Source organism: Carassius gibelio, chromosome A11 (assembly GCF_023724105.1).
Source record: "Carassius gibelio isolate Cgi1373 ecotype wild population from Czech Republic chromosome A11, carGib1.2-hapl.c, whole genome shotgun sequence".
Lineage (NCBI taxonomy): Eukaryota > Metazoa > Chordata > Actinopteri > Cypriniformes > Cyprinidae > Carassius > Carassius gibelio.
In genome coordinates this window covers 11,871,595-11,896,136 of record NC_068381.1, presented here as the reverse complement: position 1 = coordinate 11,896,136, position 24,542 = coordinate 11,871,595, and the positions used below count along the sequence as shown (strand labels likewise).

General features: G+C 35.2%; 3 protein-coding genes across 3 annotated transcripts in view; 2 read left to right on the top strand and 1 right to left on the bottom strand.

Moving 5' to 3' along the window:
• Positions 1-5,583: 5,583 nt before the first annotated feature.
• Positions 5,584-12,338, bottom strand: LOC128022367 (uncharacterized). The gene is made up of 8 exons (XM_052609841.1): positions 12,133-12,338; positions 11,594-11,665; positions 10,490-10,666; positions 10,093-10,269; positions 9,821-9,905; positions 8,260-8,366; positions 6,818-7,010; positions 5,584-5,889 (listed from the first exon to the last, which is right to left on the bottom strand). Exons 1-8 carry the CDS (start codon positions 12,190-12,192, stop codon positions 5,783-5,785), a joined length of 978 nt encoding a protein of 325 aa, XP_052465801.1. The 5' UTR covers positions 12,193-12,338; the 3' UTR covers positions 5,584-5,782.
• Positions 12,339-12,394: 56 nt separating this feature from the next.
• Positions 12,395-18,319, top strand: LOC128022366 (uncharacterized). The gene is made up of 7 exons (XM_052609840.1): positions 12,395-12,502; positions 12,592-12,681; positions 13,184-13,288; positions 13,504-13,638; positions 14,517-14,588; positions 15,192-15,272; positions 15,369-18,319. Exons 1-7 carry the CDS (start codon positions 12,407-12,409, stop codon positions 17,538-17,540), a joined length of 2,751 nt encoding a protein of 916 aa, XP_052465800.1. The 5' UTR covers positions 12,395-12,406; the 3' UTR covers positions 17,541-18,319.
• A 1,237-nt stretch (positions 18,320-19,556) lies between these two features.
• The window catches only part of LOC128022364 (leucine-rich repeat neuronal protein 2-like), a 53,363-nt gene continuing 48,377 nt past the window's right edge, over positions 19,557-24,542 (top strand). The window contains exon 1 of the mRNA XM_052609833.1: positions 19,557-19,798. The gene's annotated coding sequence lies outside the window, so the exon portion shown is untranslated. The remainder of the gene's footprint in view (positions 19,799-24,542) is intronic.

The window sequence follows — 24,542 nt, the reverse complement described above, 5'->3', positions numbered from 1 at the left end:
TCGGTTTGGTTCTGTGACTAAGATAAAAGAGCTGTTTCATCTTACTCATGGCCCAGTTTAGATTGCATTTCCTTCTCTTGCTGCAGATGCATCCTGGATTATGGCTGCTGATGTTAATCGTATAGTGAGGAAGATGCTCTCTGCTTAAAAAATACTTTCAACCGAATGCTTCAACCTTGCTACATTGCAAAGATGATATTTTGATCCTAGCAAAGCTGAATCAATATACTTGCTATAGACTTGTTTTCATTTTTGACAGAATGTCAACACAGAATCTCAAGTGGAATTATTTAAGAAAACTGGGTGGTTTTGGTTCTGTAAAATTAAAAATAAAATAATTTTTAAAATGCATATGTAACAAAGATCATGAGTCAGGAAGAAGGAGGCGGGAACCAGCGAACATTCAAGCAAAAACTTAAAATAAATAAATAAACACAAAACAGCACAACAGCCCTTTGCAGACGACTGCCGAGCACAAACAAAACCAAAACACAAATAAAACCCGGGTCAGGGGACTGTACCATGAAGCTAGATTAGCTGGCTAGTTGATAAGTTGGAAGTGGACTGTTTTTGGGCTGTCCATTTCCCATACACTGTGGCATGCAGACCCCCATCCCGCTTACCTGCCATTTGGCAATTTCCCATCCAGTTCAGCGTGCTGACCACTATGTGGCCCAGCACCCATCCCACAAACCTACTATTTGTCCACTTACCTACTTAAGTGACGGAATTACTCCTCGGCCACAGTTGACCATGTAATGTTTGGACACATTACTATTTTTAATATTTTTAAAATGTGTCTCTTGCTTATCAAGCCAGCATTTATTTGTGAATATAATGAAAATATTAAGCAGTTTGGTATAACAAATAGCTTATTGTGCAATATATTTTACAATATACTGTGAATATATTGTAAAATGTAATTTATTCCTGTAATGCGCAGCTGAATTTTCAGTATCATTACTACAGTCTTCAGTGTCACATAATCTTCAATAAATCATTCTAATATGCTGATTTGATGCTCTAGAATCATTTCTACAAAAATAAGTAAAAATAATATACTCTTGTAGCTCTGCAATGCGCATGCGTACTCTGTGCAGTTACGTTCGAAACAGGGCAGGCCGAAAAACTCCCGTCTCATATTCTCCTCCAACTTCAAAATCATCATACATCGCAGCAAAAGTACTGACCCAGTGTCAAGTGACAAGTGAACATGCAAAGAAGTTCAAACGCCCTTTACAAAAAAAACAGTAAAACAGATGTAACTCTCAGAAACACTCCCAGGAAGAAGAAGAAGAACGCATCCTTTATCTGTGATTCATTCATAAGAAATAAAAAGAGGAGTGAGATGTTAAAGGTCTCCAAATCTTGTTTTAATTTTTGTTAAAATTTAATTTGATGTACTTTTTTAAGCTGTAAACGGTTGAGACAATGGGATTTTAGTGGTAAAGAAGTTTTTTTGGTTTGGAGGACTTTTAAAAGCATGAAATTAATATATATTTTTCAGGACGGCTGCTTGGAAAGATCTTGATTTTATGGTAATGCTTTGCATGCATAATGATTTTTGCTGGATGGCATCTATAGAGCTTCATTATAACTTTGATCACCTCTCTGATTGTCTCACCATTTTGCCAAGTATGATGATTTGTGGACCCAGCTGTCTGTGAATGGCTAAAATGTGGATGAGTTGGAGCATAAAGACCATGGAGTCCATACAAAGTATACCACGTCCCGTGTTGAACGACCAACTGAACATCCTGAGACGGACATAAAAATACACATGAATATAGTTTCAGCGTCATTACTCCAGTTTCAGTTTCATGTGATCCTTCAAAAATCATTCCAATACAGGTCCTTCTCAAAAAATTTGCATATTGTGATAAAAGTTCATTATTTTCCATAATGTAATGATAAAAATTAAACTTTCATATATTTTAGATTCATTGCACACCAACTGAAATATTGAAAATCAACTTTACAGAAAAATACATTTTTGTACAATATTTAGTAGTAGCTAATCTGCAACAGTTGACCATGGTGACCGTCAGTTAATGTACGTACGTATGGCAGAAATGTATTGGGGGGGGGGGGGGGTAATCAAGGGGGGGGGGGGCTAAAAGACGTAAACAAACAGACGGTAAAACACTATTAATTTATCTTTATGTTTTATCAAATTCATAGTCATTACTATTAAACTGTGAGAGAATATTTAGATGTTTTGGTTATTTTATATAAATTTGTGGATATGCTCGACCATGGCAGTTTTTAGGACCGGTCTATAGCTGGACATACTGATTTTTCCACGCAGTTCAAAAACTTTCCAAGCTAATTCTTCTCCATTTGTGCTCAAGACTAGGAGTTTCTTTCTTGAGAGAATGGGTATTGCTGTTTTACCATGACGCAGTACGTTTTTCTCTAAACTTTTTCACTTTGAAGGGGGCAACAGCTTCTGATGTAGGCTATTAGAGAAAATAGTGCCCATGTTTGCTAGTCATTTCATCTAGTTCATGTGTATTTATGGGTACACAGAGCCATTGAGATAAATCAGGCAGGTTATTTGTGTATCTGTCTTTGGTGGCTGAAACAATAGTTCTGCCAGGAGCATGCAAGATAATGGTCAGTAACATCTTCAATTTGAGGTATAAGATCTAGATCAGTAAGTTTAATTCAATGCGATTTCATTAAAGGACAAAAATAAATAAATAAATAGACCCACCCAGAAAGAATTAAACCAAAAGGAATTACAATAATATGTATAGGACCTTGCTGGTTCAGATGGGGTTAAAGACAAAGACTTGACTTTCCAAAATACAAATATTATTAAACCTAAAATACTCTAAAAGAAATAAAAGAGACCTCTTAAACATTTTAACAAATAATTATCCACGGTTAATAGACTATAATAAATCCAACTAACAGAAGGGGCAAATCAGTGCAACACAATTCTTAGAGCAAGACAAATATATATATATATATATATATATATATATATATATATATATATATATATATACATACATATATATATATATATACATATATATATATATATATATATACATACATATATATATATATATACATATATATATATATATATATACATATATATATATATATATATATATATATATATATATATATATATATATATATATATATGGGTGAACTATCTCTTTAACCAAACAAAATCAAAGTCCCGAGACCATATTACAGTAGCTGCACTTTTGACTAAGTGTCATAGCCAGGGGCGCTGCACAAGATCCTGGGCCCTACCCAGGTGAAAAAAAAGTGCACTATAATACATTTTATTTAAGTGCACTTAGTACACTTCCATAATACACTTTCATAATGTACTTAAAGTGCTCTATTTTCGACACACTTATTTTGCACTTAATATACTAAAAGCTTATCTTTAGTACTGCTTAATATAAACTTAAAATCATCTTAGTATACTCATTTGTGCTTTTTTGAGACACGCTGAAGATGAATTTAAGTGTATTTTTAATATACTATTTCATATTTTTTTTAAATGTATTTTGTTACCACTTTAAGTATAATTGAAATAATCTTTAAATAAAATAATAAACTATTTAAATTATAATAATAATAATATTAAATTATATACAAATTATACTTAGAATGTATTCCTAGATTTAAAAAAGTGCACTAAAATACATTTTATTACACTTCCATAATACACTTCCATAATGTACTTAAAGTGCTCTATTTTCGACACACTTATTTTGCACTTAATATACTAAAAGCTTACCTTTAGTACTGCTTAATATAAACTTAAGATCATCTTAGTGTACTCAATTGTGCTTTTTTGAGACACACTGAAGATAAACTAAAGTGTATTTTTAATATACTATTTCATATTTTCAACAAATGTATTTCGTTACCAGTTTTAGTATAATTGAAACCATCTTTAAATACAATAATAAACTATTTAAATAACAATAATAATACTATGTAATTATATACAAATTATAATGTATTCCTAGATTAAAAAGTACACTAAAATACATTTTATTTAGGTGCACTTAGTACACTTCCATAATGTATTTAAAGTGCTCTATTTTCACGCACTTATTTTGTACTTAATATACTAAAAAATGTTCTTTAGTACTTCTTAATATAAACTTAAGATCATCTTAGTGTACTCAACTGTGCTATTTTGAGACACACTGAAGATGAACTTAAATATGCTTTTAACATACTATTTCAGCTTTAATTTTATCTTTAGATTAAATCTTTAATACATTTTTAAATACACTTATACATTATTTAAAATATAAGAATATATCAACTGTGCTATTTTTATACAAACTTAAGATGAACTTAAAACATGATTTTAAAATATTATTTCAGCTTTAATTTTTTTCCCCCTTAGAGCAATAGAACCCATCTTTAAAACATTTTTTAATACACCTTTAAATTCTTTAAAATATAAGAAAATACAATCATATTATATTTATGGAAACTAATTTATTGTAAAAATGTATTTTAACTATGTCAAAAGTACTTTTATAAAACATTTAAATGTTAATATTTTTTTTTTAGTCAAGTACACTATTACTGTGTTATCAGTAGCATTTTCTGCCTCATTCATGCTGAAGTTATACTGTTAAAATGTAAATGTTAAAATTGTCCACCACTGATGAAGGCGTTTAATACAATAATCATTTTAAAGTTAGATGTAATGCATTTGATAAAAATAACCGGTAATGAAATGAAAACACCTATAGTTTAAAAGGATACAGGAGGAATGGTATGTGTACAAAAAAAGCATCTCTTTCTTAAAAAACACTTTATTTTTTTTAAACATTATTAAAGTCCAAACAGACTGTTGGGAAACAAAATAACACAAGTGGCAAGCTTAAACTAAAAGCATTAAAGGAGTTCACCCAAAAATCAAAATGATCTCAGTTTTTACTCACCTGCGTGTTGTTCTAACCCCGTATGGCTTCCATTTATAATTGCATAACAAAATATTATATTTATGATGTAATCTGAGCGCTGGATAAGTCTTCCATTGACTTCCAAGGGGCTTAAACTTGCTCGATCAGAAAACATATAGACATTGTTTAGAATAGTCCAAGTGACTTCAGTGGCTCAACCATCAAGAATACTTTTTCTGCGCCAAAAACAAACAAAAATAACGAATTTATACCAATATCCATTTACTAGTGTTGTGCTTCAAAGTTGTTCACGCAGTCTATCTGCGCAGCGCTTCTGGGTTCAACGTCACCACACAGGTTCACTATTGGCCAACGCAGGTCATGTGTGTGACGCCTGGTGACGTAAAACCCACAAACTCGCGCAGATACACTATGTAAACAACTTTCAAGCACAACACGATTAAATGGATATTGGAATAAATTCGTTATTTGTGTTTGTTTTTGGCACAAAAAAACTACTCTCGTCGCTTGATAAATGGATGGTTGAGCCACTGGAGTCACTTAGACAATTTCAAACAATGTCTTAATACGATTTCTGATCGAGCAAGTTTAAGCCCCTTGGAAGTCAATGGAAGACTTATCCAGCGCTCAGATTACATCATAAATATAATATTTTGTGATGCAATGGTTAATGGAAGTCTTAAGGGTTTAGAACAACACGCGGGTGACTAAATACAAAGAACTTTTCGATTTTTGAGTGAACTAACCCTTTAATAAAATGATTAAACTACAGATTACTGTACGTATCTTATATGAACAAAACACAAATTTCTTCTTTACTTTCACATTCCTTTCCCAACAACAACAAAAAATTACCTTTACAGTGTTTTTTTTTTTGAAACAAAACTTTCGTTATTGCACTTTCGCCGTATTACGGCTCTAACCTCGGACTGTGACGTGCCCGGAAACTCGGATATAACAGTGTCTGCCGAAAAAAAAAAAAAAAAAAAAAAACATTAGTACATTAGTGCTTTATGAATAGCCACAAAATTATTCATAATATCCACCTTATGCTTATAGGATATAAAGCTTACTAGAATATAGACACACAATGATTTTCTAGGCAAAAAGAGACCTTTTTCACAGTCTGTGTGATCATATCTATTTTGTAGTTAAAGGATGGCTGCATTACTGTCGGCAGTTTTGTGAAGAAAGCTAAACTAGCTGAACTTAGCAATAAATATCAATATATGAAATAGTTTATTTATACTGATGCCCTACCATGCCATCCTCCATTTTAATGTTAAATATTAACTTATCGATGTGATTGTCAGCACTATTAATGAGTAGAAGCAATCTGCTCCAATACTCCCAGAGAAATAATCAAGATGATTTAGATTTATTTTAATTATTCTTTAAATAAGTTTTTTTGTGATTAACATATGCTTTTGTCTAGAGTATGCAGTTAAATTACTCAATCATGCTGGATACAACTCGTTCTTAAGATAATCAGTGATTATTTTTGAAGAATCCTCTATGGCCTATTATGTTATTTAAACTACTTTAATTTGATGTATAATTATTGAGGATTGAATCCTAATGTAAATGCATGAAATAGAAGCAATTGTTTACTGTACCGTTTTGCCCAAACCTTTCATTAAATAATTTGAAATGTTACTTAACTTTAAGATTTGGTTAAATTAAATTATTTTTATTGTGATATGCTGTTTGTATTGTTTTCTTGCTGTGATAAAATAAGGTTCACAATCTCTGAAGTTTGCGCATGCACATATAGTATGATACATGCTACCCTTTAAGTCAATTATTTTTATAACATATTTTACACTAATATTTAAAATTTCAGCTGAGAAAGGACTATAATGAAATATAAAAAATATAAATCTTATACAAACCAATAAGTGCATTCATTTTTTCTGGGTTCAGCCGTTCTTTTTGGGACCTATTCCCAGTGAGGCTAGATGAACCCAGAACCTCCCTCCCAAACAACAAAACAGCTAACTCTTGAGTGAACAGGGACATTCTGCTCCTATTCAATCTCCTAAAGCAGGTTTTGTTGACTTGGACAGCCATGTTGCCCAGAGAAATCTATGTAAAGAAAAAAAAAATCACATTAACATACCAAAAACAAACAAACAAACAAAACATTCTAGTAGGGTCTGTAAAAAATGTAATCTCTAGACTGAACACTGGCTACAATACCTGTCAATCATTTTACAATTAAGCAGTGCCTATACACAACCATCATATATTGATAAAAATTCCATCCAGTGGTTTTGTTTCAATTTTTTCATTGTTCCCGTTCATTATATTGAGCAGTTGTGACTTCACTATATCAATCCCCCTCCCTCGATTGTTGATTGACAGCAGCGTTTCAACACAGACCCGCCCTGAACAAGCTTGAGCTGTCATCATAGTCCAACATGTTGATACGTTGGAGCAAAATGGTGTGTAGGCTAATTACCGGTAATAATGTATACTTCATGCATACTTCAGTCCATTTTGTTTTGCTCTCTCAGAGTTAGCCAAAAATCACTAATTATCTCCTTGAGAATGTATGAAACCACTGCATACACACTCTAATTCGGTTGTTAAGTCTGACGTCACGTGGCTTTCGTGGGTCCAAGCGCTTCTCCGACCGCACCAAAACAATGGAGGAACTTGTACATTTATTTACGATCACGTCCTTCTTACGTTACCCTCGGCGGTCAAAAAGGATTTAAACTACTTTAAATCCAACAGAATGCAGGTGGCATAATTAAGGACAGATTCCAGGCATCAATGAAAAAAGAAGGTTTATGAGGTTGAGGTGAGTAAGCTAGCATCCATGTTCTTGATGAGGTATTTTAAAAACTGCTATAACTGTGGATGTAACTGAACAAAGATTAAAAATTAAATATGTGACAGCCAGGTTTTAGAGGGTTAGCAGCACCAACTGACGCCAAAGTTTCTTTATTTGTTTAATATTTGTAACTTATGTTATCAACTGCAGCCATTTCCTCTTGTCTTTCTCGTCACAGGGAAAAGTAAAATGACTGTTGACAGTCACTTGTTCTTTTAAACTCTGATCTATTTAAACAACACGGGTCGCAGCACTACTGTATGGTAAAACCATAGTAAAACTCATGCAAAAGCAGTAGAAAGGCGACGGCCTTAGGACCCGGAAACAGTAGTGGTTACGTCACAACTTAACAACCGAATAGACGTGCCAGGCGTGAAAGTTTGCCAGGCGTAGCAACAGTATCTAAGGAGGGTGGAGCTTAGCTAAGAGTCAATTACTAGTTAAAATTTTTGTTTTGAATGATTAGTATTTCACAAAACACATACAATAACATACCATCTCTTGGGCTGAGCTGGAGGACCCTGAGCTTGTGCTTGCTGTATCGATCCCTCTGTTCATTGAGGATATTAGTTCCTTTACACACTGCACTAAGGTGGGAATTTCTGCAAAAAAAAAGAGGAAATGTATTTTATATAGTTTAAAGTTTAAAATGTACTATAACTAACAGATTTTGAGGACATACCAATTATGACAGTCAAGTTAAACTAAACTGCAGCTTGAGTATATGTTGTTTTCTCTAAAGCCCAATTTGCACGGGATTAGTATTATCTGGGGATGATGAGTGATTTTGAAACTGCCCCAACATTAATTTTGTCATGTGCATTCGCACGGGATATGCAAAGCCAGTGATTTTACTAAAATTTAATGACATAACTCCCGGATAATAAGAATGTCAAGGTTTTGACAGTCCCGTTTCTGCAAATTGTAGCGATATGACAGCACCCAAAATACTATCAAACACTCCAAAGCAGCTCCATTCTGAAAAGGAAAAAGGCAAAGAAAAGGCACACGGGAAACAAAAACCTTAAAAAATGATATATGACCCGCCAAATTACAGAAATGACTATTTGTAGTAAACTGACAATAGTTTTATATAATTTGTTTATTAATAAATTAATTAAGACATTGTTGTTTGATAGTTTTACCTGAATGAATTTTTTAATAATTTACTATATTTCTGATCAATTTGTTTGTTTTCCTTAATTAACCACCGTGTTTTAACACACACACACACACCACTGTGAGTCACTGTGATGGACAGTAGGGAAACGCACTGAGTTCAGACACACACATACACATTCACCTGCTGTCTCTCAGGCTGTGGCATACAGTATAACGTTGGTGATTAAGTTGAAGTAAAGGTCTCTTACTGAACTGTATTTGTGACACTCGAGGACAAATTGCTTCTCTGTCTCGATCTCTCTTGTGCTACAGTGAACACACTATATCTTTCTCTCTCTACCGCGCGTGCGAGCACACACACACACTCCAGCATTGTAATCAATGCAAACAAAGAAATGCTTAAAATTTGCGTCTAGTTTGCATTAGTCCAAAGCGAATAGGACGCGCGTCACATATTGTGTCCCCAAAGAACATGCGTATCTAACAATAGTTCCGCTTCGCAGTGTATTTTCTGTGTAAATGCGTGCACCAAAACCGTGACCCTTGTACCAAATTGGTTCAGTACGAATACATGTACCGCTCCACTCCTGATGCACACCACAGGTAATACGTGTAAAAACACATCGTAAGTGGGGTAGGAACAAGATGCCAAACGCCACAGTTGAGATTTCTAGAGGTGTCGAAAAGATTTCTATTAAAAAGTTATGAAGAAAGATGGCTGCTTAGAATGATTACAAAGATTGTAAATGCTTAATGCTCAGAATCTATCTAAAGAAATGAAATACAGTACAACCACTTTTACTGCTTTAAATACAAATCAAGTCAATAGAAAATTGCAATCACAAATGTATTATTGTATATATAGTATATTTAAGACATAATTATCCACATAGCATCCCTTAGCACAACTCATTTCAGGTATTTTATACTGTACCTTTCAAAGCTTTCAACACTTCACCACTGACAAATAATGGCTGTTCCACGCTCTCTCCACTTGCCTCAGCAGCATCTAAGGTATCCTATATTTAAAACAATAAATACAATTTCAAATAAAAATGATTCGCATGGTAGTGTTCTACTTGCAAAAAAAAAAAAAACGCTTTGGAGAACCTGAAAGAAAATATGATTAAAAATACATTAGAATAACTATAACACAGTCCAAATGTTTTTTTGTTTTTTTTTGGTGTATGGTCTGAAACGACATACGGTTGGTTGAAAATTCTCTGGGTAATCGAACAAATCCACATTTGTGTCCACGGTTTCGGCTTGAACTTCCTCCTCACTATGTAACGGATTGGTTCTGCGTGGATCAGAGTGGAGTGGTTTCCTCAGTGTATGCTTCAGCTGAGTGAGGACCCTCTCATTTGCAACCTTTTTTTGTTTCTGAACCAAAGTCAACAAGAAATAAAAACTCAGTTATATACAACATAAAAAACAGCGACAACTGAACATCTGTATATAGTCTATAAACAAATAACATTTAAACAATACCATAGATCTTATAATTTGTATTATCTGCCTAAACATTACTTTTAAAAATACATTAGGTTGACTACGCAGTCCAAAAGTTTGTGTTCATTGCTTAGGGTTTGAAACGACATACGGTTGGTTGAGAATTCCCTGGGTAATTGAACAGATCCACGTTTGTGTCCACCGTTTCGGATTCAACTTCCTCCTCACTATGTAATGGATTGGTTCTGCATGGAGTGGAGTGGAGTGGTTTCCTCAGTGTATCCTTCAACTGAGTGAGGATCCTCTCTTTTGCAACTTTTTTTTGTCTCTGGACCAAATAAAAACTCAGTTATATACAACATGCAAAACAACTATCATCAGTACAAAACAACTAACATAAATCATTATGGTGATTTAATTTATATGCATTCTACATCATTTTTATTAAAAAAATCAGATGTAATATATCACTCTGCCTTTTGTTTCATTACAGATGTAGGCAGCTAGGACTCACCACTGCACTCTGTATGTAACTGTACAATGGCCTTCCCTCTTTCTCTTAGAAGAAAATTCCATCTGTTAATTTTTACTTTTTAAAGCACTAATGGGTAAATTACCCCTTTACATTTCAAATTTACTTATTTAACAAAATAGTGTTTATAGGACAAGGTCGTCAAAAAAACTGTTATTAGTTATTCCATTAACAAAAAAAGAACCTGGAAAAAAAGCTTTTTCATTATATGCACCAAGTGTCTGGAATGAACTTCAAAACACCTTAAATTTAGAATCACTTCAATCTATTAGTACTTTTAAAACCTCTTAAAGACATCTCTGAATGAACAGTTTACTTGTTTCAACTAGGTACTATTTAAATTATGTTTGTTTTTACTTAAGTTAAATGTGTATTGTATACATAGAGCTTTGCTGTGTATTGTAATTTTTGTCCCGTTTTTTTTAATGTTTTTAATTTGCAACTTTTTTGGCCTCCTGTCTTGGCCAGGACTCCCTGTGAGAAGTTATTTTAACTCGATTGGACTTTTCTTGTTAAATAAAGGTTAAAAAAACGAAGGGCCAACAGGACATCTGTATACAAACCACTGATATTTAAACAATACCATACATTTTTAATTTTTTAATATCTCTTTAATAATCAAGAGGACATTTTATCCTAGGACTGCAAAATCATAAACATTAGGGCAATTATATATTAGTTAAAAAATATATATATTTGAGCAATATTACAGTAAATACTTACTTTTGCTTTTTCATATTGTCGCTTCATCTCAATGTCTGTTTCGTCATCAGAACTTTCTAAAGTGTTTTTTTTCTAGAACAAAGACAAAAACACATTGCACAGCATCCTTAATACATTTTCACTTGCAAACAAAAAACTTGAGTTTGCATTTTAGAAACAAAACCGTGATTGTATTTTAAAAAATCAAATGTAAAAAGCATTCCTTGTCGATTAGCCTACGTTACGACCCCTCCCTTATGGCAAAGAGGAGCAAGCGTTCTGAAACGTTTCTGTGTCATAGCAAGACAGACAAGGGGATATTAACGTTATATATATTTAAAAAAATAATAATAATAATGTCATGTTGTAATAAAGTTATCTGGCTGCAGCATCTTTAAGTCAGGCAGCACATTAATTTTGACTGTCATTTTAACATGTGAACCAAAATTACTGAAGATGAATTAAGTATTTATCCAACTTACTGAACAAACGTCAGTACTAAACTGCATTTAATCATTAATAGTTCGTGCATGTTATCAAATTCAACAACTTATACTTACTCTTGGTGGAGCGCTAACGTTAGCTCCTGCTGCCTTGACGTTCGCCATCTTCTCATACATTTCGCGCCAGTGTAACGGGCTGTGGCCCAATTGTAATTGGCCGAAATTGTTATTGACGTCTGATTGGCTACGACTTATTTAAAAAATAAAATAAAAACTTTTGATTTGAGGATAAAGCCCGCTCAGAGTGTCACAAACTATTCAATGGTGATGTGTGTCAGTTTTTTTAAAAAGCATAAAATATATTTGAGAATCATAATCAACCAGATATGCAATGATGGCGCACAAAAGAAGATATAAAGAACATGTACTTGATGATTTGAGACAACCATCAAAGGCCACGAAATATCGACGGATAACAGAATCTGAGGTAAAAAAAATAAAATAAAAATCCTGCTAGGTTTAACTACAACGTATTATTATTTTTTTTTAAGGCTAACAGTGCATTGTTTATTACAGAATTATTTTAAGTGCCGAGACCGAGGGAGTTACAAGAAGTATCTCAATTGCCCATCCTCCCACAAAGAAAAGAGACGAGTCTCAACCGAGGTATGCAACATTATGTCATTTGACAAAAACAGTTATGGATACGTTTATCAGTGATTCATATTAGAATAACTTATAGGGAGCTTGGTAATGTGTGTGCTAAACTGTGACGTTAGCCTAGACCGCACCAGTTTTGTGATTATGTTCGTTCTGATGACAAATCATCCCTTGAGGTTTTACCATATTTGTCTTGGTGACTGTATATTCATCTATAATCCAGCCAGAATTACTAAATCATAATTTAAATATTTGTTTGTTCTTCAGATATTTTCATAGTGTAGCCTAAGCCAAATAAAATTTCATTCTAGAAGTGAGAGCTGTCATGAGGCTCAAACTCTGAGCTCCTTGCAGTTTCCTTACAACTGGCTTGCTAAAGGTGCAATTTAAGGTGATAAAATAGCTTTTAACAGCAGCCGGAGTTTTAGTTCTTTCTTACATATTCAAATAGTTATTCATACAGAATTGTGTTTGCCATCATTACACTAACTATAGTGGCATACTTTAGTTGTCCCAGAATGCTCCTCATGAAGGACCTCTGACAGAAAGTGCAAGCAGTCAGACAGCAGGACTACAGCATGAGCAGGACACACAAAACAACAAATCCTCAGAGGTAAAATGTCTACAGATTGAATTTTTTAAATTTTAACATTTTTAAACTTAATGCTTATTTGTTGCATTGTTATCATTGTTCTACAATGTAAGTAAATCAGGGATAAGCTTATATTTCCCCTGTTGTCCTGTATGTGTATGTGATAAAGATACATGAAAAATTGCTTGTAATAAACACACCCATGTCCCCTAATGCTGTTGTATGACTCATTACAGCCTGACAGTGAGGCAGCCTGGAGACAGTCCCACTTAGTCCAAGTGATGGAATTACCCTCCACGTCAGACCAAGACAGACCTTGGACTCACATAAGTGGGGACCAACCTGATATAAAAATGCTAACAGAATTACAGGTAATAATTAATGTGAACATTGACCAATTTGTATTAATAAAACTTCTAATAAAGAAGTTACTGTGTCAACACCAGCTTATACATAGGTCAATTAATTTAATACTTTGAAGTAAACACTCGTTGCATTATCCATTCATGATAGGTTTATGCAAATTTAAATTAATTACTAATTTATAAGTTTACAAGTTGAATAACTTCCAGTTGTTCAGCAATTAATGGCTATAACACATTATTTGATATTTTTTATGCAAAAATTTGATGGATCTTCAATGCAATGCAGATACAGTTTAACAAACACTTTATATTTAATTGGCATATATTTCTGACCTCATCTAAATTAATACGCCAGCACGGACACTGGGGTCAGAGGGCCAGCTCCAGCTTGTGGTCCCCAAGTCGAGCCTTAAGACTCGGGGGGACAGGGCCTTTTCTGTGGTTGGATCTAAACTCTGGAATGGCCTGCCCCTCCATGTCCGAACTGCCCCTACAGTTATGTGTTTTAAGGCTCGTCTAAATTTCATTATTTTGCTTTTAATTCTGCCTAAGTTATGTCGTCCACTGTGGTTTTTATCCTTTTTTTTTATATTTTATATATTTTTAAACTTGATGTTCTTATTTTGTTGAATTAATTTTATATTAATTGTTTTCTTTTATGAGTCTTTGCAGCACTTTGGAAACTTTGTGTTTGTAATATGTGATATAGAAATAAAAGTGGATTGGATTGGATTTGTGTATGTTTCATCAGTGGACAAAGACATCTATCCCATTATTCATTGCAAAACTACTCTAATTCTGTCTGGTTGCATATTGCAAGTTAACTATCTTAAACTATTTTAAAAAACACATGTTTATAACTAATGTTTTTTTATGTATGGCAGGACATATCCTGGACACAGCCAGAAGAGAACAAGTCTGTTCCAACTGCTGATCAGCATGAGCCAAACAAAAAGGTTAGTAGCTTTTATTATTGTATTTTTTTTTTCTTTACACTATTTGTCTTTTACTACAAGTTCTCTTTTTAAAATAATAATTATTATTAAGATTATGTATTGTATCAATCGTAAACCATTGTCACAGGCCGGCTTAAATGATGGGACACAAACAACTAGTATAGGCCAAAAAGATTATATTTATTGTAAACCAAAACTATTTACTTTAAACATATAAAGGAATGAGGTGGGAGAATGTCATAATGTAATGTGTAAAGTGTATAGATGAGTGAATCTGTCTGTCTGTGTGTGTCTCTATGTGTCTGTGTGTGTCTCTGTGTGTGTGTGTGTGTGTCTGTGTCTGTGTGTGTATGTTTCTGTGAGCATAACTGAATTTAAAAAATAAGTAAAACTATAAAGGAACAATTGAAATAGGATGGAAGAGCAGAGAGAGAGAGAGAGAGAACGTGGTTAGTAGCAGCTTCAATACCCTGAACCCAGGTGGCTCCAATCACTATCGACCCTCCTCTGCCTGCAAGAGGAACCGCACCTGCAATGCAGAGGAGGGCCGTGACACCAAAAAAACCCCACCAAAGTAAAATCAGTTATCTATGTTATTTTTAGGTATGGCAGGACATATCCTGGACACAACCAGAAGAGAACACGTCTTTTCCAACTCCTGACCAGCAAGAGCCAAACGAAAAGGTTAGTAGCTTCTATTTTTGTATGTTTTCTATACAGCATGTTTCTTTTGCTATAGGTTACTTTTTACAATAATTACTATTATGATTATGTCCTCAGGCAGGCCCATTAACAGATGGCGATGATCCTGTGTATCCCGGCGCACCTCTGACAAAAGGACAAAGTTTACTGTTGCTTATGTCCTTTATACTAAGGCACAATCTTACAGCTGTTTCACTGGACCATCTACTGAAAATTTTCAATGAGCATTTTCCAGGCATGGTACCAGTGACCACATATCTTTTCCGAAAAGCTTATGGTCAGTATGGAAATTATGAACCCCATTTCTACTGTCCAACATGTGAAAACTACTTAGGGAAAAATACTGGTGAGCTACAGTGTGACATTTGTCACACAGTAACTGATTCAGACAGCTCTCTTAAAAGTGGATGCTTTTTCCTGGTTCTTAGTTTGGCCTCACAGATCAAAACATTGCTTGAGGAAAAACAACCAAAAATTCAAAACGATTGGTTGAATTCAGATACAATTTCAGACATCCAATGTGGAGATGAGTATCAAAAACTTAAGGAATCTGGTGCAATGGGTGAAGATGACATATCTTTAATTTGGAACTGTGATGGAATCCCACTGTTCAGGAGCTCCAAGTACCAGATCTGGCCCATACAGTGCCAAGTAATAGAGCTTGAGCCTAGAGAACGAAAGGCAAATATCTGCATTCCATGTCTTTGGTTTGGGGAAAAAAAGCCCTATATGCTCACATTTTTGAAGCCATTCGTAGATGAACTGTCAATTCTACAGAAAGATGGAATTAAATGGAAAGATTCCGCGAACATAGAGCACACTTCCAAGGTTTTTGCTCTCATATGTAGTTCTGATTCAGTCGCCCGCCCACTTCTAAGGAACACTAAACAGTTCAATGGTTTTTATGGGTGTGACTTTTGCTACCATGTTGGGGGAGGTCCCTACACAAATAAAGACCCTGTGCCAAAACTTAGAACTGAAGTAGAGCACTTTGATCACGCATTGGCCGCAACACTTGAGAAAACTGTAATGGGAGTAAAAGGACCTTCACCTTTAATGAGACTTGAAAACTTTCAAATGATAAATGGATTTGTTCCAGAGTATCAACACTCTGTCTGCCTTGGGGTTACAAGGCAACTAGCTAATCTGTGGTTTGACTCCAGAAATCATGAACAAGAGTGGTACATAGGAACAAAATCAGACCTTCTAGACAAGGAGCTAGTTACAATCAAACCACCTGTTGAGATAATCAGAGTACCACGGTCTGTGGCAGACAGAAAGTACTGGAAGGCATCAGAGTGGAGGTCATTCCTCTTATTCTATGCTCTGCCTCTTCTGAATGGGGTTTTACTGAGGAAATTCTGGAACCACCTTTTTCTGTTTGTGTTTGCTATGCACATTCTGTTGGGAGAAAAAGTGAAACGCTGTGATATTGATGTAGCAGAAAGAGCTCTCAGAAAGTTCACTTTGCAGTTTGAGAAGTTATATGGAGCAGCAAATATGACTTTCAATGTTCATCTACTGACACACATTACAACAAGTGTAAGGAACTGGGGGCCTCTGTGGGCCACATCAACCTTTTCCTTTGAATCATTTAATGGCACTCTGTTAAAGTACTTCCATGGAACCACCCATGTTCCTGAACAAATTGTTAGAAGGTTTCTTAGCTGGAGGAGTCTAACGCAGAAAGCTGAAAAGGTGATGGCAGATGCAAATGATGGTGTTAAAAAGATTTTTGCTGGTTTACAAAGCAGCCATTTACATTCTTGTAATTCAGCCAGCCTCAATGAAAATGTCAGGGTTTTTGGCAAACCCTGTCATGGTACACTATCACCATCCCAATCATCTGCTGTCAAAAATTTGCTGGGTGTTACAGTCAGTCAATGTGTATTTTATCATCGTTTCATCGTAAAAGGAATACTGTACCATTCAAGCAGTTACACAAACCTTAAAAAAAGGATAAACTCCACAGTAGAATTAATGGATGGACGACTGTGCAGAATTCTTAGCATGTTAGTATTCAGATTACACCATGTATCAATGCACTGTGTATTGGTTAGGGAGCTCAAGAATACCGGTAAACTGCTCTGCAGGGACAGTGAGCTAAACATTACTTCATATTTTGTTTCTGAGGTGTTGCAGTCCAACAATGTATGTGCGGTTCCCACTGATCTGTTTTACAGAAAATGTGTTTTGATAGAAGCAAAAGCCAAAAACTATGTTATTCCAAATAATATAGAGAGAGATTAATTATGAACTGACACATGAATGAGAGATATGCATATTGCTCACTGTTCGTGCCCTTATCTGGATATACGTTGTTCCTTGTTTTTCTTTTATTTTGTATGGTGCAATGGTATGGCTCTGTGGAAGCACCCTAAATGTTGTTGTACCAAAGACAATAACGTCTATTTTATTCGCTTATCCTCCAAGCTTGCAAGTAGTTTTTTTTTTTTTCATAAAATGTTATGCAATACAAAGCAAACAGTCAGAAAAATACAGTTGTCATGTCTGTTCTAAATATTAACTCACAGACAGTGTTAAGTGAATTATTTTTGGTTACTGTGAAATTATGAAACTATTTAAATATCTTGTTTTATTTTTATTGACAATAAATGTGGAAAACAATCATATTGCAATTGTGTATAGCAAAAGTACACTTTTAAGTAACATACTTAATGTGATAGTAGTGCATTTATAGTATAGCATAAGCACCTACAAGTTATACTGTATTTATGAAAATCCATCTGTTAATCGGTGTGATCGCTGCATGCTTTTTCAATGCAAAACACTTCTGAATATGTGTACTATATCAATTTAATATTTAGTGTATTTAAGTATACTTAAGTAGCACAACTACTTTAACCTATTGCTAATATATTGTAAACTAAATTAATTTAGGTTAACTATCTAATTACACTTAAAATAAATGTCAGTGTTAGTGCTATTTAGTATATTTATATAGTGTACTGAAATAGCACATTTATGAATACATTTCTAACATATTTCTGTTGAAATAATTTTATTTAAACTTTCTAAAAGTACACTAACAATGAACTAACAATGAAATATTAGTAATGCGTTAAAAATGTACTTGTAAGAAATACAGTAATAAAACTATATTCTGTGTAATTTTTCAATAGTATATCATATTTATATGCACTAAAAATACATTTAAAATATCAATGGTATTTAGTATACTTTCTTAATTACACGTAAGTACTACTTTAGTATTTTCACTAAAATAAAGTGTACTTGAGTGCACTAAAAAAACACTTAATTACAAGAAAGCAATTTGTAGTACATTCTTATTTTTGTGCTAAAAACAACTGTAAAAACAATACATTATAAATACACTAATTAAAAGTATGTTTTAATTTAAATAGTAATTAAGTGTAATTAATAAAGTATACTAAAAGCCTTATTTTAAAAAAATGTATTTTTAGTGCACTAACAAAAAAATGTACTTTTGAAAAAATAGACAGAAGAGTTTTTTAGTGTATTTCTAAAAAGTACATTTTAACACATAAAAAATAGTTCATTGCTAGTGTACTTTGATAGCTATGTAAAAGTACACTAACAATGAACTATTTTTAATGCGTTTAAAATGTACTTGTAAGAAATACACTAAAAAAAGACTTCTGTCTATTTTTTCAAAAGTATATATTTGTTTTATGCACTAAAAATACATTTAAAATATAAATGGTATTTAGTATACTTTATTAATTACACTTAAGTACTACTAAAGTAAAAATATACTTTTAATTAGTGTATTAATAGTGTATTATTTTTACAGTTGATTTTAGCACAAAAAATATGAATGTACTACAAATGTACTTTCTTGTAATTAAGTGTATTTTTAGTGCACTCAAGTGCACTTTTTTTTCACCTGGGTATGCATAGGTAGTCCTAATGGGCACCCCTCCCCTTAAAAATATATATTCCAGACTTTTCAAGGGCCCTCTCTTCCTTTGCGGCCCTTGTAATCAGTACTGGTTTTACCCCCAGTCCAACGCTCCTGATCATAGCAGCTGAGTTTTATGATAAAGTGGCAAGTGACAATGAAATATTAGGTTTCATACGACATTCTGACTGTGAGAAAGAAATGAAGGAGAGAAAGGACAACAGAGCAGACTACAAAGGGGTCGGGGGCAAGAATGGGAGACTTCTAAAAGGAGGAGGTGGGGCTACACGGTAAGGAGAGAGAGAGAGAGAGAGAGAGAGAGAGAGAGAGAGAGAGAGAGAGAGAGAGAGAGAGAGAGAGAGAGAGAGATTGGAGAACACACAGATCCGTCCTCTGTAGATCGCCTACATAGTGTCAGAAATAGAGCTGAGTTTACAGCGTGTTTTGCATGAGACCCTGGGCGGTGCGCTAATACACAATCTGAGTGAGGATACAGGTTGACTGACTAACGTCAAGAAGGAAAACGAGAAAAAAAGCGACGACAACAAAAAGGAAAGAAGAATAAGAGACCAAGATGTACGCTGAAATTACCCATCTCTGCACGGTAGGGAAGTTTATCATTTTCTCTTGAAATCGAAATTCATACGCTTTATTTGAACGCGCACTGCAGATGCTTTTGTATTGGTGTTGACCTGAGAAAGGGCAGAAAATAATTCCAGCAGAGAACAACCTGTCAGAAATTAACCTAAGCAGGTAATTCCTCGATATTTAAGAATAAATCGAGAGGTTTTGTGTCACAAGATCTGGTGATGATACGCAGCTCAAGTTGTGTGCTGCACTGACAGGTCGAGACTTTTCCACGCTGCATGGCAGTTATGGTCAGCATGCAGAGCACATCGGGTTAGAGTAGCACTGACTCACACATTAGCTTGGCCGAGTAGTGAGAGAGTGTGCATGAGAGAGAGAGAGACGCTTAATGTCGCATTCAAATTCCACAACCAGAGCTTTGCGAAAATAAGGATAATAATGTAGTATGCCTGCGCATTTGTGTGGATGTAGGGGCACGCATCTGGCATTTCATTGAAGTGATCAGCATCCAGAAACTCTCCCTCCCTCTTCATCTCTCCTCCTCTTCCTCCTCCCTGCTGATGCTATCCGTGTCCGCGTCTATGCCGCTGTCGCAGTTGAATTGCAGAAGCCAGCGTGCATCTCCACAGCGAGTCTATTGTTGTTGCCTCCTCCACACTCTTTCCTCTAAGGGGGGTCAGCTCATGGTGCTAATCCTTCTCTGCCTCTTCAAGTGTGGGGAGGAAGCATGCGCGTGTGGGTGTCATCCTGGAAGAACGGACCAACACACGTGAGAGTATTGGCAGGTGTCAGGTGCATTATGCGGCTCCGAGAGAGAGAGAGAGTGCAGTGAGGACAAATTGGGTGTGATAAATACATTATATGATACTCATATCTATCTATCTATCTATCTATCTATCTATCTATCTATCTATCTATCTATCTATCTATCTATCTATCTATCTATCTATTTAGCTTGACTAAAACATTTACTAGAAGGACCCAGGAAACTCACACTTTTTTAAAGCTAAGGTGTAAAGCAGTTCACAACCTTTTGACCTAATTGCCGGGACTTAGTGATGTCAGTCGAAAGGAAAGTAGCCTAGTTCTAAAGGCAAGTTATAAGAGTTTGCTGAATGCTTTACAATATTATGTAATCTGGAATAATGTACAATGGGTATATATATATATATATATATATATATATATATATATATATATATATATATATATATATATATAGATAGATATAGATATAGATATATATAGATTTGTGGGATGCACATCCAGGGCACGAAGCTCCCGTTCCACCAAATCCCAAAGATGCTCTATTGCGTTGAGATCTGGTGACTGTGGGGCCCATTTTAGTACAGTGATACCAATTTGAAATGATTCGAGCTTTGTGACATGGCGCATTATCCTGCTGGAAGGAGCCATCAGAGGATGGGTACATGGTGGTCTTAAAGGGATGGACATTGTAACAGAAATGAGTCGAACCAGACAAATTAAAGAGTCTATCAAAGCTGTGTGCATTGAAACACAAGCCAAATTCCACAGGAAGTCATAAATCAGTTCTAGTGCCACAAGAACCAAGCAAAATGACCAACCAACTTGTTCACACAACATCTTTCAACATTAACACCACTAGAACAATTATTGACAATTTTAATTTGCAGAAGAGATTGTCAAATTTGTTGTTCGTAATTGAAATGCAACGCTGGACATCACATGGAAACCCATGAGTTAAACACTTCCATTGACTTCCCCCACCCAGCAGAACCAGACTGAAATTCCTAATGGGGGAAGGGCTTTAAACCTCTGTCTTCACAGAACATCCCTTTGTCAGAGAATGGCAAAGAAACTGCTTTTGTACAGATATATGGACCAGAATGAACTCAAAAAGACTTATAAATGAATCAGTCCATCGCTTCACTCCATATTAATTTATAATCACTTACTGTGTCTGTTTTTTTTTATAACTATGGCATAGCTTAACGATTTGTAATTATGTTTGGTATGTCTGTGATCCAATCTGCTTGCTTGAATTAGTTCAGACAATAATTTATTTGTCCCATGTATCGTATTCGTGTTATAGGAATCATGTCCAAAATTAGACCCTGCCAGAGCAGGAAAATTCGGACCACATGCTTGGTAAGATAAACATATGATTTATGATACCCCCCGAGCCAAGACAATATCTGATTGGTCAAGACAACATTTGAGGTGTGGCCAACAGGCCAGTTTAAAAACTGAGGACATCATAAAATCTTTGCTTTTAGTCTCTAGCTGTGTTTCTGCTATTAGCCATGTTTGTTTGTCATCAAGGTTGCAGCGTGCTTCAGCCTGCACGCCTGCTGCTACTTAAGGCGGTCGCACACCGGATGAGAAGTGCCGCGTCGCGTCGCGTCGCGCCACATGTAGGACAACTCAAGGTATCGCACACTGGACGCGCACATTCTATATGTGTGAGCTCAATTTCGCAGCAAGATGGGAGAGTTTTAACTTCATCTATTATTATTATTTTAAATATATGATTTTAAAAAGCTGAGTTTTGAACGTTAATTAATGAAAAGAATCTGTGTTATTATAATAAGTCTGTTATTGTTTTGTTGTATCTGTTGTCTAGGCAACTGTGCAGCTGAAAACGTAACCAAACACTTTTTGTAATGTTTTATTGAATGAAACAAGTGTACTGTATTTTAATTTCAGTTTCAGTTTATAACATCTGGGGTTTTTTAATATAAAACTATGCGGATGGCGCTCTGTGGCGCGGCTGAAATTTGAACAGCGTTCTGAGTCGTAGCTGGGCGCCGCGGACAGACGCCGAATGGCGCCGCCGGTGTGTGTACACCCATAGAGAATAATGTGTTCGAATTTTAAAGACGTGGCGCGACGCAACGCGACGCGACGCTGTGCTTCTCGTCTGGTGTGCGACCCCCTTTAGCCTTGATGAGAACGAACACAACCTAGTCTCGTCAAACTTTACTTCTTTTCTTTTCCGTTTGAGAGTTTCGTGTTCTGAGTTAAGTTGTAACGTCGTGTTCAACTTTAACCAGCCACACAACTTCATCTTCAGCCAACGTCTAACCACGGGCTTCCCAGGACGTCACTTCAGCGGCTGAACTTCCAGCCAATCAGCGACAGCAAAGGGACACCTTCAGGCAATGAAACCTCCAGACTGTGACCTTTACTGGTGTATCTAATATAATTTTAACCTCATTGAGGAACTCAATGCGAAAGCTAATTACGTGACTGATGGTTGTTCATGTCTATGCAATTTAACGTATTGCTGTAAACTTGGGATTCCATATTTCCATTCTCTTAAACTCATCTTTCCCTAACTTTCGATCTTCCTGCAACTTGTGTGAATGTGTGAGTGCGTGCGTTTATGTGTTAGATTAGTTTATATGTCTTAGATTTATCTAATAAAGCCTTATTTATATTGAAAAGAGAAGTATCTTGTGTTTTGTGCTTACAAGTTAATGTCTTAAACTGCCGATCTTGTTACTGTGCTAATTGATAGTGTTTCACTATAGTTTGGATGTTAGTATCCAGCACAGATTTGATGTTAAACGGCTCGTTCACTGAATCGCAGGGCGTCTCAGTGACCAGCCGTGAAACAGTGAAATCTTGTTTAAATTCCCTTTAAAATCTTAAATGATTCCCTTTGAGCTAAATTGACCTGTTTCCGTTACAACATGGTCAGAAACAATGCTCAGGTAGGCCGTGGCATTTAAACGATGACCAATTGGCACTGGGGGGCCTAAAGTGTGCCAAGAAAACATCCCCCACACCATTACACCACCAGCAGCAGCCTGCACAGTGGTAACGAGGCATGATGGATCCATGTTCTCATTCCGTTTACGCCAAATTCTGACTCTACCATCTGAATGTCTCAACAGAAATCGAGACTCATCAGACCAGGCAACATTTTTCCAGTCTTCAACTGTCCAATTTTGGTGAGCTTGTGCAAATTGTAGCCTCTTTTTCCTATTTGTAGTGGAGATGAGCGGTACCCGGTGGGGTCTTCTGCTGTTGTAGCCCATCCGCCTCAAGGTTGTGGGTGTTGTGGCTTAACAAATGCTTTGCTGCATACCTCGGTTGTAACAAGTGGTTATTTCAGTCAAATTTGCTATTCTATCAGCTTGAAGCAGTAGGCCCATTCTCCTCTGACCTCTAGCATCAACAAGGCATTTTCGGCCACAGGACTGCCGCATACTGGATGTTTTTCCCACTTCACACCATTCTTTGTAAACACTAGAAATGGTTGTTCGTGATAATCCCAGTAATTGAGCAGATTGTGAAATACTCAGGCTGGCCCGTCTGGCACAAACAACCATGTGAAGCTCAAAATTGTTTAAATCACCTTTCTTTCCCATTCTGACATTCAGTTTGGAGTTCAGGAGATTGTCTTGACCAGGAACACAGCCCTAAATGCGTTGAAGCAACTGCCATGTGATTGGTTGATTAGATAATTGCATTAATGAGAAATTGAACAGGATATATATATATATATATATATATATATATATATATATATATATATATATATATATATATATATATATATATATATATATATATGACATTGAATCACATTCCACTTTGAGATGAAAAATATTCTGACAGCTCATGAAAATCCACCCAGACATCAATGAATAAATTCTTTATAAGTCGTTCTAAGAAATTAAACCCATGACTTGTCCTGACAACTAGACTGGAAAGATAATTGCATAGTTTGTTTATCACAACGTTGATTAGCCCTCAGTGCTGTGTATGGG